At 39.1% G+C, this 22170-nt stretch overlaps 1 protein-coding gene across 1 annotated transcript in view; it reads right to left on the bottom strand.

The window, feature by feature from the left end:
• rasa2 (RAS p21 protein activator 2) overlaps positions 1–22170 on the bottom strand; it is a 29885-nt gene extending 7715 nt beyond the window's left edge. Inside the window, exons 1-18 of the mRNA XM_083914599.1 lie at positions 22064–22170; positions 18133–18256; positions 13763–13866; positions 13573–13667; positions 11767–11843; positions 8299–8382; positions 7327–7399; positions 7174–7250; positions 6581–6682; positions 4187–4340; positions 3680–3828; positions 3130–3244; positions 2223–2297; positions 1898–2021; positions 1076–1182; positions 887–970; positions 281–358; positions 101–174 (exon numbers count right to left, since the gene is read on the bottom strand). Of these exons, the coding sequence (XP_083770725.1) occupies positions 101–174; positions 281–358; positions 887–970; positions 1076–1182; positions 1898–2021; positions 2223–2297; positions 3130–3244; positions 3680–3828; positions 4187–4340; positions 6581–6682; positions 7174–7250; positions 7327–7399; positions 8299–8382; positions 11767–11843; positions 13573–13667; positions 13763–13866; positions 18133–18256; positions 22064–22121 (1754 nt within the window). The 5' untranslated portion in view covers positions 22122–22170. The remainder of the gene's footprint in view (positions 1–100; positions 175–280; positions 359–886; positions 971–1075; positions 1183–1897; positions 2022–2222; positions 2298–3129; positions 3245–3679; positions 3829–4186; positions 4341–6580; positions 6683–7173; positions 7251–7326; positions 7400–8298; positions 8383–11766; positions 11844–13572; positions 13668–13762; positions 13867–18132; positions 18257–22063) is intronic.

Here is a 22170-nt window from a genome sequence, read left to right as displayed (position 1 = left end):
ACAGACCATTTAAAATTTGTAGAGACGAGTGAAAAAAAAAAGAACCCGCAGCGACTCTTAATCTCTTTCCTGCTGATCCGGGCTCATAAGGAACTCTCACCCCTCCTTGAGAACCACTGCGTCCTCCAGCCCACTCGACTCCTTGCTGACGTTCGAGGAGATCTCATCAAGAAACTTGATAAAAAAAAAAAAAAAAAAATTGACAATGATTTCAGTGTTAATCATTTGAAAAGATAAACAAACATTCACATAAGAACCTTTGAGTATGTTAAGAAAATACCTTTTTCACTTTTTCGATACACTTGTCTTCTTGGAATGATTTGAAGAAGTCGTACATGTAGGTTTCCTTGAAACTGGACTACAATGAACACAAATAAAGGCTTAAATGAGACATGAGATATTATAATAATGCATTTGATAATGTGTGATGACAGCGACACCATCATATTGACAATTCACTATATAGTAGACTATATTTAAAGATCCCATATTCTGCAACATTTTCTTGTATTTTGGATTTCTACCAGAACACATTTATACGATTTAATGTTAAAAAAACACATCAGAATATACCTGTATTCACCCTCTGTCTGAAACGCTCTGTTTTAATGTCGTTTTAATGTGTTTAAGTGTCTTTAAGCCCATTGTGCTCTGGTCGGGCAGAGATTCCAGGTCTTACACTCTTGGCATCTCTGTACTGTCATTGCAGTCGGAGAATAACTGCACAGGCACTGTAGCAATATGGAAATCTCCCTTTTACAATCTGGGACCTTTAAAGCTATTCAGTGTTCCTCTAACTCAGGCCGAATTACAGTTTAAGCAGCTCTACCGTTCCCCTCACTTTAACTTGCTGAACAGAATTTCTTATCCTTACTGTTAATCTTACCAGTTTTTTTGACAAACTACCCCAGCTGCCCAGCGTCTGGATTGTTTTTGAGATGAGTGTGAGTGTGCGGGAAATCTCAGGATCCTAGAATTAAAGAAAAATGTAAAATGACAACAATATACTGTACAGGCCATATGTGAATTTGCTCTGCAGTATATTTATCAAACGTTGTCAGGGCCATGCACTCACGGGATGGTGGGAACGTAGCTGAAAAGAGTGTGGCGAAAGAACAGCAACAGCAAAGAACCGCAGGAAAACAAAGCTGCTAACGGCCGAGTATTGAACGTGTGGGTCAGCTGTAGAGAGAAAGAACATTGTAACAACTTATTCTGGTTTCCCAACACAAGCTCATTCAATCAGTGACCAAGCCTTACAACACATCAGGAAAAACAACATTTAACTAACACTTATCGACATTGAATTTGTCAAGCACGTATATACACGGAGTGGATTAAATATAGCTACTTAAGGATTAAACGCTATATACATTTATACCCTAAGGTAGAGCAAAATCTTTTACACACTGCAAACGCTTGACTATTTGATCTGTTACTTTTGGCATTAATCTAACCCACTCTTGTTTCACTGTGATGGTGCACCAAGCTACTAATATTTATATATATATATTTTTTTTTACTTTGAAGGAAAGAAAATCTATCCTGTAACTCTTCCATGGGGTGATTATGTGAACTCCATGTGCTACCAAATTAAATAAATCTTACAGCACATAGTGAAATTAATAATTTGAAAAAATATATAGAAATAAATTGTAAAATAATCAAGGTTGGTGCTGGGGAACGCCAACACATTAGGTTCCTTTGAAACAACAAACTAGCGTCCTGCTGAACTGCTTCAGAATTTCAGAAGAATTTAAGAAACAACACCGACAGATTAATACTGATCCTCACATCCACATGTCTGTGGCGTTCTGAATGGGTATCTTTTAGTTGTCTAAATGATAATTTCTCTGACCCTGTGGCTGCAAAATACACTACAGCCTCTTGTATTTACCTGGGAAGCGTTTGCAGGCCAAGTGTCTCAATGACCTGAAGACATCACACATAAGTGGGGGACAGCTCGAGCTTGACTGGGTGATGGAGGAAAAGACTTTCTGGACAAAACCCTGAAGGTTCTCCTGCAGAGGGAACACAATCATCAGTATTGCTTCATAAAAGAAAGGAAAATGAACATTTTGAAGGCAAAGGCCACTGAAAATGAACAATTATATCAATGACAAAATGCAGAGTCAGGTGAAGTAGAAACGTGGCAAGAAAATTAGTTTTGTGACACTGTTTACTGCTTGTCTGTGGACAGATCTGTAAAGGTGTGCACATACCTTGTTGACCTCCACATTGTCACCTTCCTTTAGTTTAACAGGGTCTATCTCACATGTTTTGTTGGATTCACAAATCTATGAAAGGTTAAAAAGCAAAAACAAACAGTCAGGCCTGAAGTATTAAGGAGCAATGAACAGAGACTGGGATTTTGTGTTGTGTGGAGATGTGGGATTATTACTATTTTCTTGAAATAAGAAAGAGATGATAACTAAGAGCACAGAAGATATTTTGTCAAGGAACTACAATTACTATTCAATATGCCAGCAATATTAAGTCACAGATAAAAGACAAAATAGGAACAGTAAAATGGTACATTTGACAGATGCAGGTAGACCAGTACCAAAAAGCCACAGATGAATAAGTGAAAAAAAAGATACAACTACAATACAATTTCTAATTTTCATCATTAAAGGGATACTTACTGAAAAGGACCATTTGTATATTAATTACTCAGATTGTTGCCTTGATGTTTTTGTTAAATTCCACAGTGGACAAAGAATCCAAAAACAGAGAAAAGTCTTGATGCACTTTAGAAATAGTGGTCCACGTTCAACAACAGCTAAACTGCATCAAAACATCCCTTTACAAACTCTCACACAACTCGTGCAGTATAATTCACATCTAATTTATCCAGACGTTTGCTCAGTGCTTACAAAACATGCGTTTTTCACTAAAACCGCAAGACACTGTGAGTAATTGATAAACAAATGGTGAATTTTTATTTTAATGCTAGCCATCGAGAGGAAACGATAGAAGATGGGTTTCAAAAAGAAGCAGTCAATGTACTCTGTAAGAACTTCAAGTATACAAATAACATCTGTGGAAAGGCGGCTGTTCAAGGGGAGTTTTCCATATTGACCATCCTGCCATCTATACTGAATGTGTGTGTCACCTTGTTACTCGTACCTCATCTATTACAGGCTTCAGGGTAACTGCCAGGTAATTCTTTCCCACAATCTTCATCATGTCATCAATGCAGCGGGTTGCCAGTGAGTTGCCACGGAATATAGTGTTAGCCTCCCTGTATGGACAGACATATTCCACCAACATCAACTACAGATTACACCCAAGTCAGACCATACTTCTTGACAAGAGACAACATTTGTCTATATTACTATTAGTTTTGCACTGATCCTTAATGAAGCACTCTTTGTGGTTGGGCATCTATTGGGCAACCACAATTGGGCATGATTGACGGCTTTACAAGTTTATTAAAATAAAAGTAACATGACAATTATCCAGACTTCCCCTTTAAATGTTTATTGTATTTCAAATTTAACTTTGGTTAAATTATCATAGCACTAGGGAAAGATGGTAAACACTATAAAACACATTGTCAAAAAAGGAACTTTGTAACAGTGTGGGCTATGACATTTATCTGTATGCATGTGTCAAAGTATCTTCGTGCCACCGTAGACTTGTTTTGTACTGTAGGTACGCATGTATAAGTACTCACTGAGTGTTGTCCAGCTCTAGTGCTGCCACAGCAGACACAAAAGGCACAAAGCGATTGTGGTGGAGCAGCAGTCGAACCGTGGGCAGAACTGCCTCGTATCGCTCTCTGCAGATGTCCCCCAAGATGTGTGCTGCAGACGCCGAGATGGGCTGATGGAGGCAGAGAGAAAAGGGTGGAAGGTTAGATTTGGAAAGGAGTAGTAAATTGATGGCATTGAGAGATGAAAGCAAGGAGGAAGGAAATGGAGAAAGAAAACAATATGCAACTGATAATTTCCATGATTATTTTTCAATATAGTTAGGAAACTGAGGTGAGTGGGCCACACAAAAGGAACGCTACGCCCCCATGAATTATCTATTAAGAGCATTAGTCTCCTGAACGAGCCCCAGAATGGCAGCTGTAAACTGGCCTAGATTCTGTGATTGCCTTTAACTAGAAATGTACAATTGTGTGCATTCTTTCAGAGGTTTTCCCTTCTTCCTACTATAACATGAGCTACTGTCTTACCTTCACATCTGGGGATTTGAGCAGCAGGTTGCAGAGCGGTGTGTAGCAGGCAGATGGCAGCACCGTGTCTTCTATGTAGGTCAGCTTCAAACGCAAGGATCCCAAATCATCAGACTTGGACTTGCTGCCGTTCCCTTTGGGCTGGAGGAGATACCTGTTACACCGCGAGAAGACAGAACATATTACTAAGCTCTGATGTCATGAATAAGCAATCTCCTAACCTAAGAAAACCTAAGACTTACAAACCCAAAAACAGCCTAGCTAAAAAGACACATGGACCAAGTCATTTGAAGTTCCCTACCCCTGTTCAGAAAATAAAATAATGGCTGATGGGTTGGTTGATCCTGCTGACCAGAAACCACCTGCTCAATACATCAGAAACCAGTCTGACTCACCCGATGATGACTGTTGGTATAAGCCTGCCATTGGCCGCCTATTTCAGGCCTTTCCCCATCTGCACTATCTATTTCATTTCACAAGGGCACTGCCTCTGCATCCAGGGCTTAGTGCTGCCCACGATGACAAGGTCTATGTGTATTCCATAGACTATTGTGGATACATTAACACACCTAGAGGATGTTTTACTTCAGCTACTGTTGCTGTCACCAAGTGTCACCAAGATGAAAGCAGCTTAAACTCCTCCTAAGGGGGTTCAAAGTAAAACTCAAAAAAGCCAATGACAGCTGTCTTTGTCATTTGTCTTTATTATTTTACAGCTGTTTTAATGCTCCTGGTGAACAGGATAACTTCCACTTAAAAATCACAGGATTTCTTAAATAGTTAACTTTATTAAAGATAATATTGGTCATATTTCTGCTGCATGCACGTCTCCTTAAAAGCCAACAGGTGGAGCAAAACACAAAATGATTAAATGCAGGGTTGATCTGCAGTGCTTCAAAAGCTGCAGCTACATTCAGTAGGCTTGTCCATAAGTCGCTTGATCTGCTATCGTGGTACACAGGTACAGAGATGCTTCTCCAAATAAGCCACCAGATCACCTGTACTGATTTCATGAAGCTGAACCGTCTTGATGTGTGAAACATGGACGGTTTCCAGCATAAACACAGAACATGAGGTACTGCCACCATGAAAAAAAGCCACCCACACGCTCGACTCAAAGCCCTCATGTACTAACAGATTGCTATCTGGCGTAATCCCATATCACCTACACTGACGCAAAGCTAGGACACCCACGCAATAGAAAAACTGCTGAAGACAGACATTTTTGAAATCACCTTATAATGGCACGGAAACCTTCAGAGTTTGAGTGCAGAGATCTGATCTAGTTTAAAAAAGCAAGTGACCGAGCCATAATGTAGAATGACAGTGTCTGACTTGGTTCTGTTTATTTGAAAAACAGTCTAATACACTCATCAGGAAACACATCAGACGTTGGCAGGGAAAGAACAATAACGTCATTGATTGCTCTGATGTTTCTACAGTTAAATAAACTCTACCAATGAGACAAGCTACTCCTGTTTGACCTAAGAAATAAATAAAAGACAAACAGACACAGAAAATCAGTAAAATGTATGCTGCACACATTATGATTGCCTGGAAATCTAAAATTGGCCTACTCATTTTCAGCCATGGGAGCACACAAACGCCTTCAAGGAAAACGACTGGCCCTTGTATGTGAGAACATCTGATCACATGTAGCTGACGATCATTTGAAGAGAGTGTGGCAGATTACGGAGGTGCTTGAATTATGGAGGTGTATGGAAAATATGTATATATAAAATATGTGGTTCTGCTCCATTTATTTTTAAACATCGGTTTTATCAATGGAAAGAAAGATGATAGAAAGTAGATAAGAGAGGTGTGATCGTACATCTGTATCTGTTTAATTCACAAAAATATCTTTATGACTATATTCGTCTTTATACTGGGGTTAGTGCGGTCTTCCCCCAGGAGTGGTTAAACATCGTCTAGACTGCTTCATTTTCCGTATTGATTTGTTTTCTACTGTCATTTAGCTGCTCACAAAATATTCAAATAACATACTTTAATGATGTACCTAAATTAATCAGATAATAAAGCACAATTTTATTTGAACCCCATCTTCAAAAAAACAAACAAAGGAAACAAAATTGGAGGTTTGGGAAAATAAAAGTCAGAAGAGCTCATTGAAACTACTTTGTCATTGTCATGAGTCATTAGGCACACCTTTTGTCTTTGATTTCTAAATCACCACAGTAAAGAGTGAGTTCAGCAGATGTATCAAATTGTGTGAATCTTGTTATAGGAGAATTTTTCTTTTCTTTTATTTTAAATGAAGGAATATGGATGCTTTTCGGATGTGTTTAGAGCATTTTAATGCATCTGTATTAGCTTACATCCCTAGTTGATAATAATGTTGAAACTAAAAAGAGATTTTCTTCTGTTAGTCCTTACCAGGCTTTGTGGATGTGGTCATTTCGCAGGATCTTGACAGGGACCCGCGTCTCCCCCAGAAACACATCCTGAGCCAGATTCTCATTGTTCCACAAATCAACTCTGCAAAGGTAGAGGACAGGAAGTGAGACAAGTATTTCAATTCATCTATGTATGACATTAAACTACGCATACATCAAGTAAGACACACTTTTTGTTACTCTGTGTATCCACCCAATTCCAATATGGCAAAAAAGGGACAAAATAAATATCACTACTGGAGTGGTGCTTACCTGCTTGGTGCATAAAAGCTAATACATTATCCGTGCAACGACACCACCTCAAATCCAAACCTCAAAACCATGCAGGAGTGTTTACCTTTGACTGTGTCTAGTCTTACCCAGTGAGCTATGAGTCCACTGTGAAGGAAGCCCCACATATCCTTAACCAGAAACCAAGGCTCTCTATCAGTAGTCAGAACACACCAGATCTAAATTTACTTTTTTTGTCCTCAAGTTGTTAAGAAATATTTTTTTCTTCTGTCAAGACTACAGAGGGGGAAACGAGAGAGTCACAGAAAGTGAAACGCACAGATGAAAGAAAAAACAACTCACTTGATCTCGAGTTTTTCAATGTCCTCTTCCTCCACTTGGAAATGAGACTTTTTAGAGTAACTACTGGACCGTGTGACCTGAGAGTGAACATGTCAAGGCTTATTTACAGGATTACTTGTACAAATAGTGTTAAGTAAGCCTCATAGAATTTACCTCAAAGAAGAAGGTCTCTTCAAAATGAGGGTTGCTGGTTTTCTTCTTTACTTTTGTTTTCTTTTGGTCAGACCTGAGGAGATACATTAACTACTATTATTCATATGTGGTTACCATCGCTTTATTTCTGAAAAGCGTTTACAACCATTTACAAAACTCTTTAGATCACTAGATAAATATCAATCAACAGCATTGTTATAGTTTGAATCTTCAAGTTGCCTAATTACATAAAGAAGACATTAGGAATATTATCATTCATTTAGAGTTATGTTTCTGTCCACCTCTTTTAGCTGTTTTTAGTCCTTACCAACATCTGAGGGAAAGGACTCTTTGGCTGATAAATGCTCCATTATGTTCACCTGCTAGTCACTAACTGTTTCTGTCTACTGTTTTGTGCTGAGCAGGTAGTGTTTAATGGGTTTTTAGAGATTTTCCCCTAAAAACAGCTCTATGAGAGCACTGACGACACTGTGAGAGCAGCGAGTGTGAACCAAAACAGTACAGTTGCTGCAAGACAGCTACACAATGAGCTGAAACTCACTATAAAGCCCTGTAAAGTTGAGGGGAGCTACAGAGTCCGATGATGATGAGTTTTCACTACGAGCGACCCCTTTCATATTGTCATTTGACACATTGTTATAAAAATATCGTTTATAGCTGCTTTGACATTTAAGGGACCTCATGGTCTGCCCTTTGTTACACTGCCAAGTGTCTTTTTTGTTAGGTTTAGTTTTTCTGAACATTTTCCTCTTGCTTTTTGTCTCTTCACGTTTAGTTCAGAAAAACAACTTTATAATGTTTGAGGAAACTTATGATTCCCTTATTTATTCATTATTATTAATAATGTAAAATCATCAAATCAAAAACAGGAGCATGCTGTTTCCATACTTAAAACATGCAAAGAATATCACCAGGTGTGTATGCTGCAAAACCTAGCTCCATTTGGTGTAAGTGTGGCATTCACAGAGTTACCTGGCAGGTCCAACGAGTGACACGGTGGCGTAAGGGTCACAGTTCTGCCCACTGATCAAAGGCAGTCCCTGGCACTCTATTATCCTGGAGGAGGTCAAGGAAACAGGGAGGGACACAATTAATAAAATTACTGCACAGAGACACAACATGGGCACAATTTTATAACTGTTCATTTACATAGTTTGCACCAGTTCAGTAATGCTATTGCTATTAACCCTCCACAGTCTACATTATCACGGCACTATATAAAATAGTACAGTTATGAACAATCAACCATGTGGAACCACTATATTACACTTACCACTATAAACTATTTCAGAAACAATGGATGATTCCAAACATAAATAATGTTTATAATGTGAAATTATCATTACATATTATCATTAGAAGTGCAAAAGTAATTATCTTTAACATAACTATTAATATCAAAATGTAACCACTCCCCTCCATTCTCTTCTTTTCCCATGTATATAGCTATTTATTCTTAGATTCGAATATATTTTTATACACCTTTTAATTGTTTCAGGCTGATCCAGCATTCCGATCCAGTGCACTTCCAATTGCAGTTTACTTTACATGGAAGTGTTATTTATTTTTGCTGCTAATGTACACTTGGTTATTTGTTAATAAATAATATTAAATACATTTATATCTGTGTTAATATTTTAATCTAAATGTTTATGTCTGGCCTGATTGTACTTATATAGCGCCTTTCTAGTCTTCTGACTACTCAATGCGCTTTCACACTACTTATCACATTCACCCATTCACACTGATGGCATTGGACATCTACATACCATCTGACCTAATCTCACACATACATATACATTCATACATTCAACATTAGTATCAGATTGGGTATCGGCCGATACGCTCAGCCCAGGTATCGGATTGGATCAGAATAAACTGGATCTGTGCATGTTTAATGGACACCTGCACTATTGTTTTTAGGACCCGTACAACAACAACCTTAACTGAACTGAAGTAAAAGAACAGAGCTCGCTACTCACAAAAGGCGAGACCAGCGCTGGCGGGCCCTCAGCATTGAAATCAGCTAACCGCTAACCCAGCAATGGGCCTAGAACCTATTAAGCGAACCTACCTCAACCTCATCCTCTCTGGTGTCTGAAAGCAGCTCTTATGTCTGTTTTCCTCATTTTCAACTTCTTCAACTCACTCCAGGTTAAGACTAGTGATAACAGCCATAGCTTTAAACCCCTAAACCCAACGAGTCCGTAACATTATGTTAAATGTAACTAATATAGTACATTAATTACTTTTTAGTAAAGTAAAATCAGGATCAAATCAAGCATATAATACAAAAATATACTTAGAACAACACTAAAACACAGCTACTGATGTTGTACTATTTTTCATTTAAATTTAAAACATCGTGCAGTAAAATGTCTGTATTTATACGATGCAGCCCTGATTAATGTATCATAGTGTTGTATGTGGTTGCAAAAAAAGGTTAAATGATGCCTGGGAAGCAACACTGACCACAGAAGGCAAACATATTGCTGTGAAGTTGGTTGCAATTCAAAATTATTTTCTCTGTTTCATTTTTGTCTCTGGCTCGCTCAATCTGGCATCAATTGTCAAGATGACATTGCTGCCAAGTAAGTCCTCAATTCTCAACACAGACATTTTGTCAACAATATAAAACTGCACTGTGCATTCATAAAGTGGCGTTACGGTCTTCATTTAGAAGCAGTGCTTTGCCCTCATGCTTGGCTCGTGTCACACAGGGACTACTGCTTTTTCAGGTAACAACAAACAGACACTGAAGGCACCCTAAACAGGATGTGGCTGCTAAGCAGGAGAATAAGAATGAATTCAGCCCGTCACTAAGTGAGACCAGAGGGAGAAGCCAAGCAGAGCAAATGTCAGGATGTTTGTGTATAATCTTCCACAGTGTCATGACAATATTCCCTATAGTCTCCTTTGCATCTCGTAACTCAACCCATCTCTCTGTTCTCCGACCATCTCTGGTGACTAATCACACTGCAACAGCTAAGATAAGATAAGCTAGACACCTTTGATTTTAACTTTGCTACCTTGCCTGGTCAGGCTAATGTAGAAAGGTAAAAAGTATGATTATCTATGCACATATGACGAGAGCTGAGCAGGTGGCAAGCAAACAATCTGAAAGACAGTGAATGACGGCAGCAGAAAACCACAGCGGTTGCAGTGTGAGAAGTGCAGGCTTCCTGCTCAGATGCCATCACTTCCACCTCATTACCCTGCTCTCCAAGTATGAATGAGGGATGCAAAACAACACGCGTAAACAGCATGAGGTCTGACACGCTCACGTATATACTTGTATGCGACGTTTCATTATCTGGTAACAGTGACGACTTTTTGATGTCAAACGTACAGTTGGGAAGTAAAAGTGATAGATAAAGTAATATTGTGACATACAGAAACCTAAACCAACCCACTGAAAGCTAAGATTAACAAGTCATATGATTTTATCAATGATGACTCCGTTTGATAATTATTTTAACATTTCTTTCTCATATAACTCTGCTTGAAAAAAAAAAGTTTCCTTTTTGGCTACACTATCAGGCAAAGCAACACAGAGTATTTCTGGTTTTGAAGTCATATTTTTGGAAATTAGATGTTTTAAACTCATACATTATATTAATAATTTGACTGGCTGTAGTCACTGAAGCTCTGATGGCAAGAGAAAGTGTGTATCTTTTCACACAGAAAAAAGCCAAGCAAACCAACATGCATCACTACCAACCAATTGAGAACGTTCATTCTGCTTATTGGTCAAAGATGGGTCTGGAGCAGGAGCAAGAAAGTAAATAAATAAAGGAAGAAGGTCCGGTGTTCTGGATAAATGCACATTCCTGCGAGAGAAACATTGTTATGTAATTCTCCGGCTAGATGGTACTACTATGCAAGCTGCTACAGTTTGCAAGCTCTGCTGCATCCCAAAATGCAACTCACACCTGGCTACAGGAGCAATTTAAGTCAAAGTTGCAGAGACCAAGACTACCTACTCAAAAGGTCTTGGATTTAACTTGACTAAAAGTGTGAAAACGACCTAAAAGAAATTAATCTGGGAAACTTAAAAACCTGATAATTATCCCACATGATTCTGTGTTTATCTGATTCATGATTGTATCTATGCATTTTATATAATTGTGGCCTTGGAAGGGCTCAAACAATGTCTGATTTGCCTCTTTAATTTCCCCTTCCTTTGCTTTTCCCTTTTTATTATGATAAATGATGTGAATGTAGCCTTTGCTTTCTGTGTGTGTTTGTATGCAGTTGTGTACATCATGTGAATGTATGTTTACCTGATCCTCTTATGTAAAGCAAAACAGCACCATTTAAAAAAATAGATAAACACCTAATTTGGCTTTTAATATTTCTTTATTGATATATAATTCCCTGCAAACATTCTCGGTTAATAAGACGGTAATACTTGACTGACAAGGGAATCTTTGTACTCACCGGACTAGTAAGTGTTGACCTACTGAGCCGTTCTCTGTTATCACTTCATTCAATCGCATCTCCAAGTGAACCTTACCCTGCAGAACATGAGGAGAGGAGAGTGACCGGTGAGAAGTTATAAAGGTCTCAGTCTTACACTGGGGTACAAGCTGCACAAAAAGTTTCAAGTCAACTGCTGAGTCAATACAGTATGTGGCTTGTAAAATAAGGTAAAAACGTAGTATGGCTGTAGAACGGGCTTATTAGAAAATTAACACATCAAACGCCTTTAACTAATCACTAACATTATAAATATATGTAAAATATTTTCATTGCACTTTGGAACAAGGTGTCCATTTCTGTCTCCTACACGTGGCCCAGCTCAACCTCAAGTTTCATGTCGTTTTAGGTTAATTGAGGGATCGTGTGTGAAAAGTGCCACAGCAGCTGTGAATTCTGTCATCACTCAAAAAATCTTTACGGGTCGGATGTGGTGAAGGCTGACGGTCTCGCCTTCGGAAGTGTCAGAAAGAGAGGGAGGGAGAGAGAGGGAGGGAGAGAGAGGGAGAGAGAGAGAGGGGAAGCTAAACAAAACGCCCACACACTTGCACACTGTCTCAGTAATTCAGCACTTGGCTGAGATGGCGAGAAGTTCTTTCTGATCATATTACTTTGCAAGAATCCAAATGAGCATTAGAAAATTACCAAACGCATTACAACTACCTATCCTCCTATTTCATGAACTTGGTCAGAAAACCTGTGTATTGTCTGCCCTACCACTGCACTTCCTCACTGGCATAAGAGCTAACACTGCACACAGGGTACATACACAGCCTCTGTTTGACTACAGCAAAGCCGGAGAAGCAATGCAATAACAACTCCATCACTCGCTGATGTAACTTTGCAGTTGAAAGTGTCTACTTATGAGTGAATCAGTGTAGCAGCACAAACCCAGAATAGTCTGGCGTGGGCTAATGGCAGCTAGAGTCAACACGTTAGCTGCAGTAGGACAGAAGTGGTAGTGTGCTGTAGTTTCAACCAACACAACCAGACCACAAAAGCTATCAGAGCAAAGCTGATCAAAGAAATGTACAGTTGAAACAGAACAAGCCACATGCATGCCCTATATGTGACAGAAAGTAGAACTGCAACCTGGGAAAAAAAAGACACTGGACCAAAAACACCTAATAAGTCAAAACTATAGCTATAGCAATTAGCAAGAGCTACAACCAACTCAACCCCAAAAATATTAATTTTAACAACAAATTTGTCCACAAACTAATCAAAGAATATTCAGAGCAATACTGTAGTGTCAACCTTGCAACCCTCATTTGGGCAGGTTGACATACTGTAGCCTATGGGCTGTGTATAAACCAATGTTTAATAGGCAATGTTAAACCAGGATTAGTAGGCAGTATGCAAATTCTAACTGTAACTTCAGTCGCAACAGACCAGTCACATTTGCATGATAATAACGAGATTGGAATGAGTTGAGACAAATACTTTCTAAACATTACGTGAGAGTTCAGACTTATCAGTTTTGGACAAATTGAACAGGTGGCAAAAATTAAGACTTTCATCACAAAGACAGCGACATATCTATTTACAGTAGTAGTATTTCAGGTTGCTAAACTGTTAAAACACGACAGTTTGGACTATTAAATCTTATGTGACATGGAAACAATCTTATCTGTATGCAAATTTTAGACGACATGAAGTGAACGTCCTGCCTGTTGTGCAGCAGCTTGTAAAAGCAGTGGTGCAGTCTAATGATCATTTTTAAAATTACATTTGTGAATCATCATTTAGAACTTTTCTAGAAATTACCTGGACTTCTGAGTTAGGATCTACTGGATGAAGGCTAAACCAGTGCTCCTTCCCACTGTATTTACACAGGTCATCCTTCCGGATTGACACCTTGCCTGTAAAGACACACACAAACACACATACTGTGAACTACTCGTCCACTCAGATGTGAAAATATATTTGTGCAAGTGCCTTACTTAATGCGACTTACCAACAGGTAGGTCCCTTTGGAAAACGCTCTTGGCATAAACATAGAAGGATAAACACTGAAATGGACGTGGGATCTCAAAGTAGAAGTCCTCTCCATAGAAAGGGCTGCAGGTTAAGACAGAGGTTTGAATTAGCACACACAGCTGCACCTTTTGGGGAGAAAAGCAGTGTGTGGGAGTATGAGTGACAATGTGTGCTAAAGGTGTAATGTATAACTATCATAAACACAAGATTTCCTAGGAAATGAACCGTCCCAACAGAAGGTGGACAACACGGAGGGCTGTATGACTCATCAGGGTTGTGGGGAATGATCTTGCCAGTTTTTGCTGGCCATTCTCTCCAAAACCTTTCTTGTCATTTCTTTAATATGCAGTGAAACAGTTTACACACCCTGTAGAATGACGTTTGAAGGCTCTTATGTTATATTCCTCTACCCTCACCAAATTAAGTGGGAAAATAAAATAAAAACTGTAAGGTAGGGGCTGGGACCAGTGAAATATCTGGAAGGTGACAAAAAATATAGAAAGTAATATGAAAGAGGGCAGAGTCAGGTTTTTTAAGTGCTGATAAGTGCCATCTGGGGAATTAGTCTGATAATACATGTAAAAGCCACCAAGGAAAAACAATACACAGAGAAAAGCCTATATTCTACTGGCAAAGGGTCCTTCCACTAGTAATAGTATAGATCCAACCGCTATTCGGTAGATTCATTTTGTGATGATATATCATAATCGGCTGGAAAAGTAATGATTTTAAGGATAGAGTATTTCAAAAGTGCATTAGTTATTGACACTTTTGTTTTGTGAAGGGTTTTGTCTGATATAATTTATAGTGGAACAATGATTGGACATCAATTTGATTCTTTTAGAAATAATTTAGGACATGTTTTTCATGTTGGGATATACATCAATCAGAAAAATGTTCTGATCAATACTGTAGAGTGTGAGAAGCCGGGTAAAACCTGGACAAATTGGTACTTCACTGCAGAGCGAACATACACAGATAACACATTCACACCTCCAGTTAACCTGCATGACTTTGTACTGTGGGAGTAACACTCGGCAGACACCCATGCAGGCATGGCAAAAAAAATCATCATTAAATCATTAAAACAGGATGTGCTATAATACCCTATAACCTAGCCTAATGGCAAAGTGGTTAGTTCTCTTCAGTTCAGCATGGGGCATACTGCCCTGTGGGAACTGGCACAATCTCAGAGAGCCCAAGCATCTGTGCCCCTCAGTCCTGCCAACATGACTACCTCAAGACCAAAAACACTAGACAGCTTAATCTGACACAGCCAATTGTAGGTTAAGCACTACCTTGATGTACGTGCTGCCAGCAGATGGACCACCTGTCCTAAACAGACTGAACAGTACTTAGACAGTTGTTCTGGGTTAAGTGTTAATATGCTCAAGTAAAACTGCACTCACTGTCTTTTCAATTTCACTTACATGCCATTTTAGGCCAGTTAATTTGACATAGTTTGATGGTCTGTTCATTTTGGTAGAACAATTAAACGTCAGTGTAGCATCAAAAAAGGCGGCAGCCATATAAATCACTTGGTAGACACTTGTTTGTTGTAGGTCGGGCCGATGTAAAAAAACAAAACAAAAAAAAATTAAAAGGAGTGCCACTCAGACATGAGTTTGCCTGTCAAACATTACTGGAGTTTATTGGTCATGCACCTCGATGAATTATACTTTACAGTTCCACTTTCTCAGTGTCTAAAAATGTAACCAGGAACTGGAAAATAACCTTGTAAACAAGCATATATGTATAAATACTGATTGCTAGTATCCTGTAACATTTAAATCCCATAACTGATGCCTCCCTCTGCAATTTATGCATTGGATGGTGAAATATCTTGCCTGACACTTCCGCACTGGGTTTGGCCAACACATCCAGTGCACACCCACACATCCTCCTCAACATCACATGGAATTATGAATTTGTAACCTCCCTATTCTGCACACACTCAAACATACACCCACTTTACTGCCTTCCTTTCTGTTGTCATCCTAGCTTCTAAGTGATATGAGAACGCTAGGTAGAACCACTTGACCACGACTGTTTGAACATGCCTGCTTTATCCAAGGGATTAGTTGCAATTATAGCTTCCACAGCCTTTAAAGCATTAGAAACAGTAGACCATGCAACAGGCATGAGTCAAGCACCGTCAAATAAAAAAACACAGCGGGCCAGATTTGAGTGATTATTAAGATGTGCTAAACAGAGGCTAAGGTAGTTGAGAGTGACACAGAGAGAAAGACAGGGGAGAGCGTGGGAGGACACACTTCCTCTGTAAAATCCTTTTGAACAGCACCGAAATCAGGAGAGAAAAAAAACGTCTGTTGTGAAATACCTAGAAAAGGCAGGTCCATGTTTAGAGTGAGATGTGCAATGATGTAGACAGAAACCTAAGAGGTTTCTTGGTGGCCATCTCTCACACCGTTCTCTGAACAGATTGTGAACATGTAGCCACTGGTAAAATAGCTCATTTCAGTCTGAATCACTTAATGTTTCCCAGCTAAAATGGTACCCAGCACACACACAGTTACATTGACAGTTTGAAATTCAGTCCTTTTGATTACATCTTAATAACCGGACATTTTTCACATGATCGGCCTGCGAATCAGAGTTTAGTATAACTGTTTCCATGTGAAATATTTTCTCAACAAGTTATTTCCGTTTTACTTTAGATTTTTTTTTTTTTACTTCAATTTTTAAAAGCAAACCATAAACTGTACAAAGAATAACAGGCAACAATAATATAACAGAGAACTTAATCAACATTATTGAAACAGCATGTTATATGTTATCTTGGTATTCATTTCAGTAATCATGGCACTTTAACAAACACTGCTGCAGGTTACATTTACAGAAAAACTGCAGTTAACTGATGTAATCTTGTTCTTTTCGAGCCCTCCCTAACTGATTTACATCATTCTAGATTAATATAGCTAGAGCTGAAACAAATGATTATTTCCATCAATTATTCAGTAAAGGACTAAAGAACAGATGAACAGTCAAAAACTATGAATATAATTTATATTAAGAGAAAGGCAACAAATTCACATTTACAAAGCTGTGAAAGTTGGACATTTTCAGGTGACTGACTGCATTGTAAGCTACAAATCCAATACATTAGGAAAGGTTCACTACTAGTTCACAAATTACCTCTGAGGAGGAAAAGGAACGTACAGTATAAGACACTGAACCTGAAACTTCGCCTGCATATAAACAAAAGGATGTTTGGATTTCTTGTATAGCCAACATTGCTTTGCTATAGATGACGTGTGCAACGACCAGACGTGATAAAACCAAGACACTGAAACACTGTACACAACTGCAATCATTTTTCCACGTTCTGAGTCACTTCAAGTATCACACTGTCCAGGAAACAAATCATTGAGTACCAATACCACTACAAATGTATTCAACTGCTGTGCTCTGTTTTTCTTTTTAACTGATGATATCCACCTCAATGTTTATGTGTAAATATAGGCCTTTTTTACAGTTTGGACATCCAACACCTTGAAAAAGCACATCATTAAGCCAGTCCAGTGGCATTTCATGTAAAGTATTCACACTGTAACTTGGTATTTATGAAATGTAGTGAAAGTGTAACGGTTGGAAGTTAAAAGTTTTCTGTTACAACATCATAATCAACACAACATTAAGAGCTGTAAAACGGAATCCCCAACTGGAATTAAGGTCGCACTCACACTGTCCATCCGTACCTTGTCCAAACAGGTTTTACGGGTAAAGCCTAGTTCGTTTGACCAGTGCGAGTGCAACCGTACCGCGCCTAGCTGCAGCCCACTTGCCGGCCACAGACCGTTTGGGAGAAGTGGGCTTTTGTAAAGCACGTTTGCACATGTACAAGCACGAGCGTGCGCACCTGTATGAGCATGAGCATGAGCACGAGGCCTACAGCGGCTCTGACGTCATTTTATGTGCGCCTGTTCGGAGATATATAAAAAAAAAAGAGGGACCATGCACGGACATTTAAAACAATGGTAGCGAAAAATTTTCACGTTGGTGTGATGTAGAGATAGAGTGTTTACTGCAGATTTGGTCAGATGAAAATATTCAAAAACAGTCAGACAAGACGCACAAAAACTCTGAGGTCTATGGAAAGATTTGTAAACAAAGCGACGCTTCGCGATGACGTCAATCAATGCATGCGACGTGTTACGGCGTGATGAGGCAAGAAGCATTCCGCAGAGGCCCAGGTAGTGTGAGTACAAACGGACGTGGCCAGCGGGGGGAGAGGGAGGGGGGGACAAGTACCCTAAAGCACGGGGCACGGTACGGACGGACAGTGTGAGACAGACAGTAAGAAGATGCAGAGACAACCTTGCTTACCTGATGCTTTTTTCAAACACCTTGGTGCGGAACACCTCCTCTTGATCCAGACTTATGGTACATGAGGTGCAGAGATCCCTTTGTCGATTTGGACCTGAGACTGGACCTAGGTTCTTAGCTTCACCTGCAGCACCAAGAGAAGAACATCGTTACTATCTCGAGTTGACTAACATCAAAACAACAATAGTCTTTCCCAAGTTAAAGAAATGTACATGTACACAGTCAGTGACACAGGTTTTTGGACAACACACATCCATACAATTCAATAACATTTCCCTACTTATTCCCATCTGGGGATAACAGGTATGCTTGACTGAAAACTAAATGACATGTCAACAGATATATATATATATATATATATATATATATATATATACACACAGACACATACACACACACACATATACACACACACCTTCAAGAGGGGCCTAAGAACATAAGCCTTTAGATTTCTAATCTTGAAAAAAAAAGGATTTTGTTAATAATCATTGCAATACACAGGTGCTCGTCCTATAGTCTGACCACTCTGAAAAGCTAAAAAAAAATGGATTAGTAAATTCCTTACTTAATCAAACAAGGGAAAAGACATAACATAAGTAAGGGTTGACTTAAGGGGACCCGCGAGCTAACTTAATCAATATATGCATATGTGACTGCATCATACAGTACACTTTTAAAATATGCTTTTGCATTCATGTTCATGTGGGGACACTGGCTCTTGCCAGTTGTTGGGGCAAGCTGCAGAGCGGATGTAGCTCAAGTAGACTTGAGGCTCATATGTGGTTAAAAACATGAAACATCAACTTCCTCAGCATAACCAATGACGACGGTACAGCGCTGATTCACAAATGACAAACACCTTTGTAACAAACACCACATGCACACACTTCCATTACATCGCAGGCAGACCCAAATAAGATGCCATGTGAATTTCACAAACATAAAAAATGCACCAAATCAAAGCCTGATAAGTTAAACCTGGATCTTCAGAACAGTTAAATGGCAGTCACTCAAACACAGCACTATCAATAACTTTACAATTAATCAGATTTAGACTGGTGGATTAGAGGGGCAGTAGTCTAAATTTGTCCTCTGGCTTTGGATAGGTACCCTAAGCACAGGTGGAGGCCGAATTAAGAAAAGCCACCAGTGAGATCAGCTTTTTAACAGGCTATTAATAATGGTGTATGGCTAATCTTAGGAAGGGCCAGTGAAAACAGCCAAGTTGTCACTAAGCTTGGACGAGGATGACCTGGTGGGAGTAGAGCACACAAGCACATATACACGAAGATACAGTATACTTGGCCACCCAGCGCTACAGTTATCTCTTCTCTCCAATAACATTTCCACTAAAAACAGAAGCGTGTTGCCCTGTGAAGACCATGACTGAAGGTCAGAAAATATCCCTAAACAATATCTGTCTTAGCTGAAGACTGCTGAGTGAACTGGCCTTTTCCTGACTGTCGAAAAAAGGCATGTCTTAAAGTACACTGGCCATCTAAAAACTGCAATAAAAATACATGTTTACAGAATGCCACCTCCATTGATGTAGGCTAAAGGAAAAAGGACAAAGTGTGAACGAGGAAGAATCGAGTTTCGTAAGACTGCAAAGTGAGTTACATGCCACGATAGTTCCTCTATTTTGTTCTGCTTACCATTTTCTCATTAATTCATAGTAGTGAAACTAACATTTGTCTTCCTATTGTATGCTGAATGCATACAAACCTTACATAAATGGTTAGCCTATATTCACCTTACAGTAAACACATCAAGCATCACGTCAAGCCAGATTTAGAGCTAATCCTGATATGGTCTACACCTACTTCAGAAACAAGAAATATCACATGCGTGCATATAAAAGATGTTTTGTCAAGCATATTTAAAATAACAATTATAATCATGATTATTATTTAACAAAAACTCTGCTCTAGGGCCAGCCTATTTTCAATGGCTTTCTTCTGAAGACTGACCACAATCATTTTACTTTCCCTGTTGAGATGAAGCAATGCCGCTGGGGCAAATTGAATCCTAACCATAATCAATTATCTCCAACACAAACACAGAGGATGGTGGAACAGTGGGTGTAGACAAGTGGATATGTGTGTTAAATCTGAGAATAATAAAATCTGCTGGAGCATGAGTAAAAGTAAACAATTGGAACCAGTACCTTCTTGTGTAATTTGAATTTGAAAAATATTGGTAGTGGCTCAATCTTTTGAAGAGCAGCCATACACATCTTGAAGTTGAGTAATTTGGCGAAAAAACACATTTACACATTCAAACAGATGCACAGCCTCCTGGCAGGTACTCCACTGGACCAGCCAAGCCTGCGAGGGAGGATTAGAAACTGGCTTCTGAGGTATTTGACTTTAAAGCCAACGTTTCCGATTTGGACTCTTATCACATGTATATACATGTATTACTATACTATTGCTGCAGCCGGCAGGCAAGACAACCAACCAATTCTGACTGATGCTCTAATCACCCTTGTAGTGTTAAATGATGAGACATGATAAATGCATTTACATGTTTCTTGATTAATGCCTCCACATGCAGGTCAGAGACGAAGACTGACGACTCAGAGACCTGCTGTGTGTTGAGACAGGACTTGAACTCCAGTCGTCAGGTTGGTCGCTATGTCACCCCATCAATCCACATACCACTGTAATACAATGTGCAATGATTGGCACTTGACAAGATAACACGTTGGCGGGTTATAGTGGATAGTAACGTAAGAAAAGAAAAGGTAAGAGGACATCCTTACCATACAACTAACTTGTCTGACTAGAAGAAACTTTAACTTTCAAAATTAGATACAAACGTGTTTTGAACTGCGGTGTCAAAACTTGAGTAACGTAAGACTCTAAAGAGTAAGGGACCATTGCTTTGCTGCTTGAGACCTTATTTGTTACATTACATTTAAACTGTATATTGTCACTTAAATTAATGTAATTATTATGTAACATTAGCTAGATAACCTGGCTGTCAGATGCCTGCAGTGAGTAACATGGATGTTATAACACTAACTCAATGGGTTAGGGATTTTTTAATTAAAAATAATATTACATCAAGCATACGTGCTTTCAAGTTATACAGATATATTAATAACAAATACTTTTTCTTACATCTCTGAAAAGGAGTGGGAAGTAAACACTTATTTAATCCCGCCCCTTCTCCATAATTCATTGTTAGTTAATTAACAGCTTCCTCTGATACATTTTTTATTTAACTTTACTTAACAAGTTTCTTACAAAATACAATTGATTTCTCATATATTCCTTTGAAATATATAGTTTAAATTGTCTTGCATATTTATTTAATTTAATGGAAGACTTTTACACTTACTGATATATTTTAGTATCCAAAATATAAATGCAGTCTGAATTTAAAATAAAACATAACAAATAAACTAGAGTGGGGGAAAGGGGAATCCAGAAATAATAAATAACAAGCTGGATAAATAAATAAATAAACAATGATAATCAATACCTTCATCCCTGTACCCTGTGAGGATCATTTTCTTATATTTCTTGAAGCGGTTGCTTGGTGGTAGCATTAGCCACCAACGTTAACTAAGCTTAAAGGGGCAGCTCAAGTCCACTGAAAACGCCCACATTTTAAAAACAATAACATATTTAACACGCTTAAAACACCCAGTATGCTGGAGGACCTTATCTGACGGTCTCTGAGCCCCTCTCGATGAATGAAATAATTCACAACAAGCTACTAGCTGCTGTTAGCATGCTAGGCTAACTTGACGTTTAGCACCAGCAGCCAGCAGACCGACCAGATGAACTGCTTCTGCCCCCACACTGAGGACTGTTGACGGCACAACGCCGCGCCCCTCCGGCGTCGCCTCTCCGCTCGTTCTCCCAACCTCTCTCCCCACCTGTGAGAGACGGAAAACATCGGCTCTTCCAGTCAGACTTACATATTTTACCCCGCAGGCTCTGTAAAATCCGAATCCTCGCGTCGTCCTCTTCCGCCATGGTCCGAGCTGACTGTTGTCGCTGCTCCGGTGCGTTCAGCGCTGCTGCT

Source organism: Echiichthys vipera (genome assembly GCF_963691815.1).
Source record: "Echiichthys vipera genome assembly, chromosome: 5".
NCBI lineage: Eukaryota > Metazoa > Chordata > Actinopteri > Perciformes > Trachinidae > Echiichthys > Echiichthys vipera.
Note: the sequence above shows the minus strand (reverse complement) of the source record. Positions and strands in the feature narration are given on the sequence as shown.